This window comes from Geotrypetes seraphini, chromosome 10, assembly GCF_902459505.1.
Source record: "Geotrypetes seraphini chromosome 10, aGeoSer1.1, whole genome shotgun sequence".
Classification (NCBI taxonomy): domain Eukaryota; kingdom Metazoa; phylum Chordata; class Amphibia; order Gymnophiona; family Dermophiidae; genus Geotrypetes; species Geotrypetes seraphini.
In genome coordinates this window covers 121,413,636-121,429,635 of record NC_047093.1, presented here as the reverse complement: position 1 = coordinate 121,429,635, position 16,000 = coordinate 121,413,636, and the positions used below count along the sequence as shown (strand labels likewise).

At 44.6% G+C, this 16,000-nt stretch overlaps 1 protein-coding gene across 1 annotated transcript; it reads left to right on the top strand.

Annotated features, from left to right (window-relative positions):
• Positions 1–8,926: 8,926 nt before the first annotated feature.
• Positions 8,927–10,135, top strand: LOC117368568 (ATP-sensitive inward rectifier potassium channel 11-like). Its single transcript, XM_033962299.1, has one exon. It carries the CDS (start codon positions 8,927–8,929, stop codon positions 10,133–10,135), a length of 1,209 nt encoding a protein of 402 aa, XP_033818190.1.
• Positions 10,136–16,000: the final 5,865 nt, after the last annotated feature.

Here is a 16,000-nt window from a genome sequence, read left to right as displayed (position 1 = left end):
CCCCCCCCCCAACCAAAGCCTTTCCCCCGTCAGGATCCAATCCCCCAACATTGCACCCTAAGAACAAACACAACCCCTCAACCAAAGACATCCCCCCTCAGGATCCAAGCCCCAACACTGAGCATTGAGAACAAACGCCAAATTTTCAAGTTTATTATTTTCTTGATATACTGTCTTATCAAAAAAATATGTGGTTTACTATAGTTAATAAAATAAATTTAAAAGCAAATGTTAAAAAGGGGGAAAAAGAAAAACCCATCACGGAATTTAGTGATAGAGAGGATTATATAACTTAAGATTGACATCACGAGGAAGGTAGATACATGAGGTTGCAAAAGATACATCAAGATAAAAAATATATATAAAAGAAGGAAAGGGGTGGATAGAACATGAAGGGCTGGTTTGCCTCTAGGAAGGTATTTGGAGTTTGGAACCTGCAATGAAAATTATTCCAGGGAAAGCAGATGGAATCCCACTACTCACCTTTACAGGATCCCCAGGGACCCCTGAAGAAGACTTTTTGTCAAAACGCAGATCGTGTTGGGTCCTGTATCCCTAGCGGATTAGGTCCTTTAATGCTCTTATGTGGATGATTTATTTTTATGTGGATGGAATTATTTTATGTGGATGATTTCAGTGTACTTTGGAACTTTGACACTTTCAAATAAAGTCCATTTAGAAACATCGTCACTCCACAGAGTTGTTTTGGTTTTATCCTAGATTAGGTATCATAGGCATCCTTGAAAAGAAACGTTTTGAGTTTGGTCTTAATACAGGAAGAGAGGATTCTTGTTTTATATACAAAGGAAGTGTTCCAAAGAGAGGTCACCATGACTGAAAAGATGGAATTACGGGTGGTAACGTAAAAGATTTCTCAGATGGAGGGGACAACACCAAACTATTTAGTGGAGTTGGGACTAAAGAGGACTATGAGGAATTACAAAGGGACCTGAACAAACTAGAAGAGTGGGCGATGAGATGGCAGATGAAGTTTAATGTAGAGAAATGTAAAGTCTTGCATGTAGGGAACAGAAACTCGAAGTACAGCTATACAATGGGAGGGCTGGTAATGGGTGAAAATACCCAAGAAAAGGACTTGGGGGTAATAGTGAACAACACAATGAAGCCGTCGGCACAGTGCGCAGCGGCCTCCAAGAAGGCGAATAGAATGCTAGGTATTATCAAGAAAGGCATTACAACCAGATCGAAAGAGGTCATCCTGTCGTTGTATCGGACAATGGTGCACCCGCATCTGGAGTACTGCGTCCAATATTGGTCGCCGTACCTTAAGAAGGATATGGCGATACTCGAGAGGGTTCAGAAAAGAGCGACACGATTGATAAAAGTTATGGAAATCCTTTCATATGCTGAGAGATTGGAGAAACTGGGGCTATTTTCCCTGGAAAAGCGGAGACTTCGAGGGGATATGATAGAGACTAACAAGATCATGAAGGGCATAGAGAAAGTGGAGAGGGACAGATTCTTCAAACTTTCAAAAACTACAAGAACAAGAGGGCATTTGGAAAAATTAAGAGGGGACGGATTCAGAACCAATGCTAGGAAGTTCTTCTTCACCCAAAGAATGGTGGACACCTGGAATGCGTTTCCAGAGGGTGTGATAGGACAGAGTACGGTATCGGGGTTCAAGAAGGGATTGGATGAATTCCTGAAGAAAAAAAGGATAGAAGGGTATAGATAGAGGATTACTATACAGGTCCTGGACCAGATGGGCTGCCATGTGAGCGGACTGCTGGGCAAGATGGACCTCTGGTCTGACCCAGCAGAGGCACTGCTTATGTTCTTATGAATCCTAAAAGCAAACACAACCCTCAACACTGAACCCTTAAAGCAAACACCCTCCCAACCAAATACTTCCCCCCTCAGGCTCCAACCCCCAACACTAAGCATTGAGAGCAAATATATCCCCCAACACTGCATCCTAAGAACAACCCCCCCCACACACACACACACAACCAAAGACATCCCGCTTTCCAACCCTCCAACACTAAGTATTGAGAACAAACACTTCCCCCAACATTGCACCCTAATAGCAAACACATCCCCCCAACCAAGGACATCCCCTCAGTATCCAACCCCCCAACACTAAGCATTGAGAACAAACACATCCCCCTACACTGAATCCTAAAAGCAAACACAACCTACACCCCAACCAAAGACGTCTCCCCTCAGGATCCAATCCCTCAATACTAAACATTGAGAACAAAAACAACCCCCCAATCATTGTCCAACTTGCCATGAGAGAAAATACATTTCCCCTCAATGTCTAAACAACTGAGAACAAACATAATCCCCTCTCTTCACTATCCAACTTCACTATCCCCATTCAATGTCTAACTCCCAACACTGCACACCTGAGCCACAGAGAAATTCGGTTCCCAAGGACTGCACTGCTGGGAAGCAGAAAGATTATTTCTCAGTGTCCATTTCCCCAAATTGCTTGGCTGGATTGCAGATTCTCTTTCCCTCTCTAATGTGTGCTCACACTTAAGAACATAAGAGCTGCCATACTGGGACATCAAGCCCAGTATCCTGTTTCCAACACTAGCCAACCCAGATCACATGTACCTGGCAAGATCCCAATAAGAAAAACAGATTTTATGCTGCTTATCCTAAGAATAAACAGCAGATGTCCCCAAACTATCTTGATAATGTCTTATGCACTTTTAGGAAATTATCCAAACCTTTTTAAACACTGCTAAACTAATTGCTTTCACAACATTATTCAGCAAGGAATTCCAGAGTTCAATTACACATCGTGGCATGGAGTTCCCTTTTCATTCTCTCTCACCCATCTGGGTGCTCAATGCCTTCATGCTTGACAGGCAGGGAGCTTCTCCTTTGGTGTCCACTGTCCAGCTAAACCCCCCTACCAGTGTCACATCTGGATCTGAGTAAAAGCATGCTTCTTTTGTTGTGACCTGAAGATGTTAACTCTGCAAAGCTGATCATGAAGTGCATTAAAATTGTCCAGTAGAGAGGTCCCATCTCCTGGGGTGAGGGGCAGTGATTTCTTTCCCCCCCCCCCCCACACACACACACTTTATATACGGCAACCTGAACCCCACAGTCATTGAACTGAAATTAACAGTGAGAATTGACAGCAGAATGAAAGAGAAAGCTGAAAAGAAAATCTCTACCAAGAGATGCAATTGAGGAGTAATTGCTTATGCCAGATTAACAGGAAACTAGAAATATTGAAAAGAAGGGCAGTGAGATTCAGAGAAAGATATAGGGCTCCTTTTACAAAGGCACAGTAGAGGATTCTATGAGCGTTGGAGCATTTGTCTCACTGGCTCATGGTACAAACCGCTACCGTGGTTTTGTAAAAGCCAGCGATAGAGAGACTGTAGGAAACCAGAGCTCCCAGTAGGGCAAGACTAGGTGTTTGCCTGAGGGAGTAGTTTCTTGGGACCAGTGTAGTATAATAACTAGTTACTGTACTTAAGGAAAAGTTTTGACACTTATACTTGTACAAGATAATATTTTTTACTTTTACTGAAGCAATCATTTTGCCAATTTTTACTACTTTCCCCTAGTTATATCTGATGCTTGCAGTTAAAAGGGAAAGGGATGTGTAAACGACAATTGCTCAGTAAAACCAAATGAAGCAGCAAAACTGGAATAGGATTTTGCTATTGCAAACAGTGGATCATTTCATCTTAAATTTTGCTGTTCAGGGAATAGAGCCCATAAGAGCAGTGGAGTTGCCTGTGTTTGAGCTGGTTAGATGTGTTTGGTCACTTTAGAACATAAGAATTGACGCTTCTGGGTCAGACCAGTGGTCCATCGTGCCCAGCAGTCCACTCATGCGGCGGCCCTTAGGTCAAAGACCAGCGCCCTATTTGAGTCTAGCATTACCTGCGTACGTTCTGGTTCAGCAGGAACGTGTCTAACTTTGTCTTGAATCCCTGGAGGGTGTTTTCCCCTATAACAGCCTCCGGAAGAGCATTCCAGTTTTCTACCAATCTATCCCCTTTCAACTTTAGAGTGCCCTCTCGTTCTCTCTGCCTTGGAGAGGGTGAACAACCTGTCTTTATCTACGAAGTCTATTCCCTTCATTATCTTGAATGTTTTGATCATGTCCCCTCTCAATCTCCTCTTTTCAAGGGAGAAGAGGCCCAGTTTCTCTAATCTCTCACTATATGGCAACTCCTCCAGCCCCTTAACCATTTTAGTCGCACTTCTCTGGACCCTTTCGAGTAGTACCGTGTCCTTCTTCATGTATGGCGACCAGTGCTGGACGCAGTATTCCAGGTGAGGGCGGACCATGGCCCGGTTCAGTGGCATGATAACCTTCTCTGATCTGTTCATGATCTCCTTCTTAATCATTCCTAGCATTCTGTTCGCCCTTTTTGCCGCCGCCACACATTGCGCGGACGGCTACATTGACTTGTCGACCAGTACTCCCAAGTCTCTTTCCTGGGGGGTCTCTCCAAGTACTGCACCGGACATCCTTTAAAGTATGCCACAGTAGTTAAAGCTAGATCCTCAGCACCCTGAGGTTGTGGGTTCAAATCACATGCTGCTCCTTGTAATCCTGGGCAAGTCACTTAATCCCCCCATTACCTAGGTACATTAGATAGATTGTGAGCCCACCAGGACAGACAGGGAATAATGCTTAAGTACCGGAATAAATTCATGTAAACCATTCTGAGCTTCCCTGGAAGAATGGTATAGAAAATGGAATAAATAAATAAAGTGAAAATTAAGCTGGTAGCAATTCTTGATGAACAGACATTGTAATTGTGAAACTTTTACTTTTTATTTATAAGTATTATTTTAGGCACTTACATTTTTACTTTTACTTGAGTAGATTTTTAATGTGTTTTTCATTACTCTTTTTACTTTTACTTAAGAATCAAAATATGTATTCAGCTTAACTTTTTCTTATGTATTTTGACCTAGTACTTTAAGAGAACAGCGATTGGGACAGCACAGAGTAGTGAGGTTATAGCAAAAAAGTAAGCTCCAAGAACCATCAGCGCATAGTTTAATCTTGACGAAGAGGGGCCCAGATTCTCTAATATCGCCGGTAAAATCTGTCAGGTTGCTGTAGTGCCAGCAAATGTAACGATTCACAAAAGACGAGCGATTCTCAAAGAACTTTGCATGAAAATGAGGTTCATGTAATTTCCACAAGATTAGTCATTGGTGATAGCGATCAGCATAGGCGCAGAATAGTCCACAGAAAGAGGCGTAACTGTGCGCATGGACTTGTAGGCACGTAATGCCGGGAAATGCTACATCAAAGTGTCAGTCATAGGTGTGCCAGTGCTAAAGGATGGAGAGGAGGGACAATCGTCAGCTTTAAATGAGCATGCATAAGATGTGCCTTTAATACATGTGCTCGAGACGGGATTTTGAGATTTTTTCCCCCCCCATTACTATAACTTATGTGAATAATGTGTGTTTCTTTACATTTTTTTATCATAAGCCACAGCCAGATACATGCGCTATTCACAGTACTGGCTTCCTCAGAACAACTGGTAATTTTGAGGCCTTAAAAGCCAGCTCTTCATTTTGACAATTGCCATGTGATGATATAGAATCGCCCGGAGTGCTCGTTTTCATCTCAATGACCATTTTAATAGTAATCACTTGGTTGTATTACATTTGAATGGCAGAGTCAGAGGCTGCTGGAAAGCACGGAAAAGACCACGGTGAGTCGTTTTGAGAATCGGCTGGTAAAGTATTTGGATGCTTCTCCAAAGGACATCACAAGATGTGAACCCTAGCCTCCAGCGAGCCATGGCCAAAAGGCTTTATTTAACACAATAATCTCTCTTCAGGAGGCAGGTGAAAGCTTGGCTCTTCAACTAGGCCTTTAATGGAAGAAGCAACTAACTACTGAGTACCTGATTGTAAAAACCGCTTAGATAACCTTGATAGGTGGTATATAAAATCTTAATAAACTTGAAACTTGATTTATTTATTTGATTTAAAAGATTTATCCGACCTCATGTGCAACTTTTTTTTTTTTTTTTTTAAATTATGAGGGGGGGGGGGGTGCTGAAAAGTTCTCAGCCCAACCAAGAAGAGAATGACGTGGATATAGTTTCTATCAATGATCTGAAACAATGTCAAAACATAGAATTTCGCTCCTGAAAATTAGCATTTCACGAAATAAGATCATACTCTTTTCAGCTCCAGTGGCAAAATAACGCCCAGAATTTAGGAAGTTGGTTGGTTGGGCTGCGAACTTTTCAGCCCCCCCTTTTATTCTGTCTCTGTGGTCCACCTTTGCTGCCTATTCAAATGTTTTACTGCGTAGTGTTGTTTGAAGATTTTTACTGTTGCCTGTGTCTGGATTATTCTTTCTGTACACCTCCTTGGATGAATTTCTTCAAAAAGGCGGTAAATAAACCCTAGTGAACAAATTAATAACCAACCTACCTGTGTTTTATTGGATGATCATGAGAGTTTAGTTATCACAAACAATATTTTATGGGGAGTGGTGGTGGGGGAGACTGTAGTGAAATGTAATTTAGGAGAGGATAAAGAAGAAGGTTCACTTATAGCAGCTCTGGCTCCCAGAATTGGCCATTGCAGCCTTCTAGCCTGTAAAACATTTCTGGGTATCAGAGCAGCTCAGACTGGTGTCAGATTATCCACCTGAAAATCCTGCTACCACCATATAGGAAGGGCTATATCTCAAGTGTAATAATCCATAAGCCATAGAGCAGAGTGAAATGCATGCTTGCACGATGACTCAGAGTAGAGGCATTGACTAATGGTTAGAGCTGAGAGCTGGGGAAGCCAGTTTGAAATTATCCCACTGATGACCCTGGGCAAGTCATGTAACCTTCCCTTGTGCCAGGTGCAGACAGACTAGAAGCCCTCTGGGGACAGGGGAAATATCTACTGCACCTGACTGCAACTCACCTCAAGCCCTTCTCATGTATTTCAGCTTCATCCGCTTTTCAGGATGACATAATCAAATTAGATGAGCTCCATCTTTATGAACAAAATTCCTATTTTGACCTGGGGTTGGTGAATAGGGTAGACGGGCTGCTTGCATCTTTGGCAGGTGTAAGAGATGCAGACTCTGCAGCTTCTGCCCTGTCAGGTTACCCCTATCATCCTCATCCCCATCCGTCTGTCCAGCCAATGAAAGGAAGAAGGAGCCCTACCAGCAGCCAATGGGATAAATCCTTTATCATACTGGGAAGGAGGAGGAGAAGGTCCCTCTCCACCAGTAGCAGCTTGAGCGTGCAGACACAGCCCTGCCAATACCCCAGGAAGACACAGCAATGAAAATGTCCCTGTGCCTGGCAGTTGCCTTCCCCACAGCCTGCAAGGTAAGGGATTGTGGCCATATCTCGCCTCCCTGGGTCCAGAAGACTAGGGCAAGGCTCATTTCAGTCTAGAGAACAGAGGAGACAAGAGAGAGGAAAAGGTGTCATGTGACGCACCAGCAGGTCCCTTCCACCCTTGCCATGCACGGCTCTAGAGCTCCTTAATCCTGCTCAGTACCTTTCAGAGGGGGGGGGGGAGGTCTTCCCTGATCCTGGAAATGAAGAATGCAGAATGTGGGTGGGTAACAACAAAGAAGAGAGGTATGATGTGTATAACATTTAGAAGAAGAGAGGGGAGGAGACATCCCCTGTAAGAGACAGCACGTGTGGGGAAGGGGAGGAGAGGTGCCTTCTAAGAGACAGCAGGTGTGGGGAAGGGGAGGAGAGGTCCTTTATAAGAGACAGCTGGTATGGGGAAGGGAAAGAAAGTTCTATAAGAGACAGTATGTGTGAGGAAGAAGAGAGGTCCTCTGCAAGAGACAGTGTGTGGGAGAAGGGGAAAAGAAGTGCCTTAGAGAAGGCAAGAGATGTCCTTTATAAGAGAAGCTGAATGTGGGGATGTGAAGCTTTGGAGGGAGAGAGATACCATTTCAGTCTCCACTTGTAAGGCTGTGCAGGCACTGAGGGATACAAGGTTTGCATGCTCTCACCTGTGATTCCAGGCCAACAGCTCCAGGCTGGACAACAGGGTTGAGACCTTGCTCCTCTGTCCAGAGAGATGTGGTGACAGGAGGTGAAAAAGCCACATCTGTCCCTCAGCTACCTGGGAACCAGGTCATTGTAATGAAATAGCAGGATGAAAGGGATTTTACCTCTCATCCTATCACTTTGATTTCTCATGTGACGCGCCCCATGTCTTGGGAAAGGGATGCAAGATTTATAGATGAATTAACCTGTGTATAGCAGACAAATCATAATGTGCCCAGTAATACTGCATGAATCCATCATACCTTCATGAGATGGGTCAGTACAGTCACAAGGCAAATGTAACAGTCTCTTGTTAAGGCAGGAACATGAGAAGAGATTAATAACAGGCAGCCTGAGAAAGCGCAGGAACTGGCCATCATCAACTTCATAGGGACCTCTGACCTTACAAGTTAGCTTGCCAATGCCAGTAAGTTACTTCAGGTGTCCTCGGAGATCGCAGTGCATCAGAGGAGAGAGGAGGCCTGAGGGGGCCTTTCAATGTTCTTCAGATGTGGGGTTGGAGGAGGGGAGGGGACCTCCCTTCACAACTTCAAGCTTTTCGGGGAACTTTAGATTCCTCTATCATGCAATCAGGCTCTTGTAATAATCTGAAACCAGCCCTTTATAAGGCTACTATCCTCCCCTCCCTTTTTACCTTTAGTGCTATTTTTCTATCAAAAATGTAGTTCAAACCCCCTTTCCTTTATTTCTAGTGAGTGAGTATTTGTCTCAATTCTGTCTGTGTTTTTTTTATTCCCCGATTTTTAATGTAGATCGTTTAATCAAATTTGTAATAAAACTTGGAAAGTTGGAAGACTGGAAAAGGACTAATTGTAAGCACTGCTGCTTTCTCTTTTCAGGGAGAGCTGCAGACTTGGCTATGGGGGTATCTGTAAACAGCAGCTGTCCTGTCCAGGGGAAACATGCTTGCTCGGAAAGGCATTATCCCCGAGGAGTTCCTGATCACCCGTCTGGCAGAGGACAGTGCGTCACAGCCTCGCTACCGAGCAAAGCTCAGGAAGGCACGCTTCGTGGCCAAGAATGGAGCCTGCAATGTGGCACACAAAAACATCCGTGAGCAGGGTCGCTTCCTCCAGGATGTCTTTACCACCTTGGTGGACCTCAAATGGCACCACACTCTTCTTATCTTTACCATGTCCTTTATCTGCAGCTGGATGGTGTTCGCCATGGCCTGGTGGCTTATTGCCTTTGCCCATGGTGACTTGGATCCCAAACGCAGTTCCTCCATACCCTGCGTCACCAACATTCAGTCCTTCACCTCTGCCTTCCTCTTTTCTATTGAGGTTCAAGTAACCATTGGGTTTGGGGGGCGCATGGTAACCGAGCAGTGCCCGCTTGCTATTATGGTGCTTATCATTCAAAATATAGCCGGCCTTATCGTTAACGCAGTGATGCTGGGGTGCATCTTTATGAAGACCGCACAAGCCAATCGCCGTGCTGAGACACTGATCTTCAGCAAGCATGCTGTGGTGACCTGCCGAAACAGCAAGCTCTGCTTCATGTTCCGGGTGGGTGATCTTCGGAAAAGCATGATCATCAGTGCCTCCATTAAAATCCAGCTAGTGAAGAAGACCACCACATCTGAGGGTGAGGTGCTGCCCCTCTCACAGGTGGACATCCAAGTGGAGAACCCGGTGGGGACCAATTCCATCTTTCTGGTCTCACCACTCATCATCAGTCATACCATTGACGAGAAGAGTCCCCTCTACAACATCTCAGCTTATAACCTCACTAGTCAAAACATAGAGATTGTGGTGATCCTTGAGGGGGTAGTAGAGACCACAGGCATCACCACTCAGGCCAGAACCTCCTATTTGCCTGAGGAGATTCTGTGGGGTCACTGCTTTGTGCCCATTGTCACCGAGGAAGAGGGCAGGTATTCGGTGGACTACTCAAAGTTTGGGAACACAGTGAAAATCAATGGACCGCTCTGTAGCGCCTGTGAACTGGACAAAGCAAAGGGACATGAGATCTACACCGCAGACCCTGATACCTCTCAGTGCAGACCAGTGAGGAAGAGAAGACAGCAAAACCAGAACGGGGCGGTCACCAAGGTGTGGGGAGAATCCTCCATGAAGCTCCAAACCACCGACTCTTGGTCAGATTCCTAGACAAGTGTGTCTGATCAAGAGGGGTGTTTCCCGCCCCCATCAGAAAGCACTGAAAGAACAGTGTTCATCGTCATGGATCCAGGAGTTGTCAAGTGAATTGGGGGTTTCCAGAGGACTGAGGACATGCACTGTGTCGTAAAGTCTCTATATGGAGAACAGTGAATATCCTCTGTGGAGATCAGTAGAAAGAGATTCTGTACACTGTGATTAATGGTAAGCTAACGTGAAGAGTGAAAACCAGGTGACTGCCAGCAGCCTCTTCATTGTGATAACTGTAGGCCTCAACATACTCGTATCAACTGGAGTCTGGTTTCTTCAGTAATCTGTAGGCTATAGTCAGACACCATGCTCTGTCCAATATGAGGTGAGGCCCCTAGCTATTAAGTGTGTGTTATAACTCCAGGGAAGATATGTCAGCTTTTTCCCTCAGGTGCACAGCCAGGTAAAAACTTTGCAAGAGTTCAAACAAGATATACGAGTACTTGATGAAAAGATCCATCAGCACCAAGGAGCATCCTGTAGCAATTATATCAGTATTTAGAATGAGAATTTTTATTCTGTCCATTTCAAATTCTGAGCAGATTACACAAGTATAAGAAATTATACATATAATTAATTACTCTGTGTTTAGAGCAGATGTTATCTCCTCATCTAAGGCTCCTCTGTGTCTATCCCAGATCCCTAAGACTCCTCTGTGCTAATCCCAGACCTTATCCCTCACACTTAAGACTCCTCTGTGCTAATCCCAGGCTTTATCCATCACACTTAAGGCTCCTCTGTGCTAATCCCAGACTTTATCCCTCACACCTAAGACTCCTCTGTGCTAATCCCCAACTTTACCCCTCACACCTATGTCTCCTCTGTGCTAATCCCAGACTTTATCCATCACACTTAAGACTCCTCTGTGCTAATCCCCAACTTTACCCCTCACACCTATGTCTCCTCTGTGCTAATCCCAGACTTTATCCATCACACTTAAGACTCCTCTGTGCTAATCCCCGACTTTATCCCTCACACTTAAGACTCTGTGCTGATCCCAAACTTTATCCTTCGCACCTAAGGATCCTCTGTGTTAATCTCAGATTTTCCCCCTCAAACCTAAGACTTCTTTGTGATAATCCCAAACTTTTATCCCTCACACCTAAAACTCCTCTATGCTAATCTTATACCTGAGGATCCTCTGTGTTAATCCTAGACTTTATCCCTCACACCTAAGACTCCTCTGTGCTAATCCCCGACTTTATCCCTCACATTTAAGACTCCTCTGTGCTAACCCCAGACTTTATCCTTCACACTTAAGACTCTGTGCTGATCCCAAACTTTATCCTTCGCACCTAAGGATCCTCTGTGTTAATCTCAGATTTTCCCCCTCAAACCTAAGATTTCTTTGTGATAATCCCAAACTTTTATCCCTCACACCTAAAACTCCTCTATGCTAATCTCATACCTAAGGATCCTCTGTGTTAATCCTAGACTTTGGGCTAGATTCACTAAGCCCACCGATCAACTACCGACCACTTAGCGACCCCTTTACGACCCGATTTCCCTGCGACCCGATTCACTAACCTCTGTCCCAATCATCCTCCGATCCGCGCATGCAAATGAGGGGGAACAGCATTCAAATGTAGGCAGGAAGCGATTCATTAAAATAAAAAAGCAACACCAATTGGGCTGGCCGATCCAACAATAAGTGTCTGCTGAGGACCAGTCACTGAGGTCCTTTCCGACTGCCCTGCCTTCTGCTGTCCTGCTCTCTGCCCTGATCTCCTGCCTGCCCCGAATTGCCTGCTCTCTCCTGCCTGCCCTGAATGAATCTCCTGCTCTCACCCTGAACCTCTCCTGCCATTCCCCGCAGTGCAAGCCTGTGGTTTTAGCCTGTGGTTTTAACCTGTGGGTTTAAAGCGGGTTAAAACCACGGGCTCGCAAAAAAAGTTAAAAACAGTTAAAAAAAAAAAAATATCAGCCGAGCTTGGAGGATCTGCGCATGCAGCAATCTGGGCAGGAGGTTGGGGGCATGATTCTGATCGCCCTCATTTGCCTGAGGGCGATTCGTGAATCAGCCCCCCCAGACACCGATCCGATCCATGCCCTTAGCGAATCTAGCCCTTTATCCCTCACCCCTAAGATTTCTCTGTGATAATCCCAAACTTTACCCCTCACATCTAAGGATCCTCTGCGCTAATCCCAGACTTTTATCCCTGACGCCTAAAACTCTTCTGTGCTAATCCCAGACATTATCCATCACACTTAAGACTCTGTGCTGATCCCAAACTTTATCCCTCGCACCTAAGGATCCTCTGTGTTAATCTCAGACTTTCCTCTCACACCTAAGGATTCTCTGTACTAATCCCCAAATTTTATCCCTGATGCCTAAAACTCCTCTGTGTTATTCCCAGACTTTATCTCTCACACCTAAGGATTCTCTATGCTAATCCCAGATTTACCTCATACCTTAAACTCCTCCGTACTAATCCAACTCTTTACCCCTCATACACCTGTGATAATCCTAGATTTTACCCCTCACATCTAAGACTTCTCTGTGTTTATCCTGTTTCTTTAATTTTGTTAACTGTTTTCCTCACACTGTAATAGTTTATCCTGAAGAAGCTGTAATGTGACATTGCTCTTAATAAATTCCCTTTACTTATTTCTCAAGTATAATGTTGTCTTTTTTTTTAATGGAGAAATTAGCCTTTGTATCTCTCACTTAAAAGTCTTAAAGTAATTTCAGCTGAGTTCTGCACCTGCATTTTACTCACTGATCGTATCTGATATATATATATATATTTTTTTTTAAATAATATATTTTATTAAGTTTCAAAAAGAACCAAACAAATACAGAATACCACAGTGTACAAAGCACAGAAATGAGTACCAATATTCTTGTCACATTTCACCATGATATGCTGGAAACCCACCCATCCATCTCCCCTCTCCCAAAAATCACACAAAACCAACCAAGGTCAATCCACAATCCCCATTCCAGTGTGTCACTAACAGAAAAAGTTAAACATTCAACTAATGACTGCGGGCTCTGGGCGTCAGAATGTTCCAAAAAGGTTCCCAACAAAAACAAAACACACACCCTTGCGGTGTATCCAGAGAAGGTACTCGAAGGCATTCCATGGATGCCAATTCTATCATCAGAATTCGCCAATGAGCCAAAGTTGGAGAATCAGAAGATATCCAGCAATGAAGAATCACTTTCTTGCCCAGTAAGATTGCTCTTTCCAAAAAGCCCCTGAAACCCTTCGGAGAGGGTCTTGGCAAAAAAATCTACAGGGAACAAACTGAGCGGACCAAAAACATATGTGTGGTTCCGCATGACCATAATGTGCTGATGGACCTGCTGCCATCCATGCACATGTCCAAAATTGGTGTCCAAGAGTAGCAGGAGAATGATTACACTTAGGCAAGCAGCAGAAGCACAGAGGGAAGCTTGAAACAAGTACGCCAGAGACCTGTAGAGGCGTAACAGGAATTTGTAATTCAGTTCTATCAAAGTCACTCTAGGGGTCAATTTTGCCACTCGACAAAGTCCTCTCTGTATCATTTGATCTGTAACCTCGCAAGGTAAGTCCAAAGTCCATTAATTCGCATAATGAGTGTAATGCATATCACCTAAAGATTCCTGCAGGTGATGATAATGATATCGTAAAGGAATCAGCGTCTGGGCTGACAAACATAAAGCTTCAGAAAGAGTTTCCATTCAGACAGTCTTGTGGCAAGGAACGAACATAGTAAGAAAGCAGAGCGTAAGGGAGCCAATGTTGAGCTGTCCAGCCATGCTCCCTAATGAGGTCTTCCAAAGAGTATAAAATTCCATTAGAATGGACAAGTTGAAAAATATATTGAGAAGAAGCAGCCTTCCACACTGTTGCTGTCACCGGGGGCATCCCTGGAACAAAGTCTCCATTTCCCTGCAATGGTAAATAAGGGGTCACATCCTTTGGCACAAAGTCTTCCAGACTCGACGCAAGGGCATCAAAAATAAATCTCTAGCAGAGGATGTCCTTGGAGGCAAGCACTTCACATGAAGATATGGTCCACAGAGAAACAATTCTTGGCTTGTAGCAGAAAAATGACCCGTTCCCCGAAACCAGTCGTTAAGATGTTTCATCTGACAGGCCAGGGACAACATCTTCAAGATGCGCAGTCCCAGTCCACCCTGTATCTGAGATTTTTAATGGTCTTCAGAATTTAAATCTGACTCCGTATCAATCCCCCATAATCTCATGGTTGAGTAGCCTGTAGGCATTTTTCTTGTTTTTCTGGTAGTCAGATGCTGGGGTAAAGTCGAGACACTGAAGAATTGCTGGACAGAACAGCCTCCTGACTAAGGGGTGCTTTCAGTGACCCCCCCCCTTTTGGGAACAATCTTTCCACGGTTTAGACCTACATGGTGGTCTGGGAATCCCAAGTCTTCTTTAAGTTGTACAGCCTTTACGACAGTCCAGTAGGAGGCAGCAGCAAACCCTGGAGAGCATTTAGCTCTCTAAAAATGGCGCTTACAGGCAAATTGATCTGCCAAGTGTTGCTGTAACAGGAGAACCAGCTCCGAAGGAGGGAAAGTGGCATTTATCCTCACAGAGCTCCTTCTCCTACTTCTAAAGGCTTGTATAGCAGCCCAGCCCATCCCTCACTTTTTTTCTTCTGCTTGGGAAAGTGTGATTACTGGGCACAGACTTGGATATTAACATTTAATAGATAGAGGATGCGAGTCTCCTATTACACAGGGCTAGCGCTGGGGGGAGGAAATAGTAGCCAGAACCCCTTTTGCAAGTCTGAAGGAGACTGCAGGATGCCTGGCACCCTGGGCTCCCTGTGTCTGACCCCCCAGAACTGGTGACCTCAGATGTTCAGAAGCTGCTGGACGCTGTCCCCTGGAGCTGCAGATCCCTTTGTTGGGCTTGACTTTGTGTGTGGGTGGATTTTGGCTGACGGGGGTGGGGCGTGGGGGGTTTAACAGGGCCATGAATCACTTCCTCAACACAGCACATGAACAGAATGAAGTCATGGCTCCTCCGTGGTCCTAGGGCTATATAGAGGCAGCAGTTTCCAGTCATCCGGGATCTCTGGGAACCCCCTTCTGCCTCTTTCAATAATATCCCAAATCAACAGTCACCATCCCTCTGATTCTATTAAGCTCGAAACTCAACTTTACAGTTACTGCACAAAGACATGCGATTTAGCATAAGAACATGCCAGACTGGGTCAGACCAGCATCCTGTCGCCAACTCCTGTCTCCAACAATGGCCAATCTAGGCCGCAAGTACCTGACAGAATCCCAAATAGTAGCAACATTCCATGTTACCAATCCCAGGAAAAGCAGTGGCTTCCCCTTGAATAAGGTCAGGTTGAAAAGTCGATGGCGAAAGCTAGAAGGATGCTAGGGTGCATAAGGAGAGAAACAGCCAGTAGGGAAAAAGGAGGTATTAATGCCCTTCTATAAGACTCTGGTGAGACCTCATTTAGAATATTGTGTACTATTCTGGAGACCTTCAAAAAGATATATAAACAGGATGGAGTTGGTCCAGAGGAAGGTCTTCATCATAAGGTGTACAGGGACAGACTTAAAGATCGCAATATGTATATGTTGGAGGAAAGGCAGGAGAGGGGAGATATGATAGAGACATTTAAATATCTACGCGCACGAGTTCTTTCATTTGAAAGGAAGCTCTGGAATGAGAGGGCATAGGATGAAGTTAAGAGGTGATAGGTTCTGGAGTAATCTAAGGAAATACTTTTTTACAGAAAGGGGGGTAAATGCGTGGAAGAGTCTCCCAGAAGAGGTGGTGGAGACAGAGACTGTGTCTGAATTCAAAAGGCCTGGGATAGGTATGTGGGATCTCTCGGAGAGAGAAT

Excerpts from the sequence above, each read along its gene's own strand:
- LOC117368568 (XM_033962299.1), top strand. The coding sequence starts at position 8,927 with ATGCTTGCTCGGAAAGGCATTATCCCCGAGGAGTTCCTGATCACCCGT.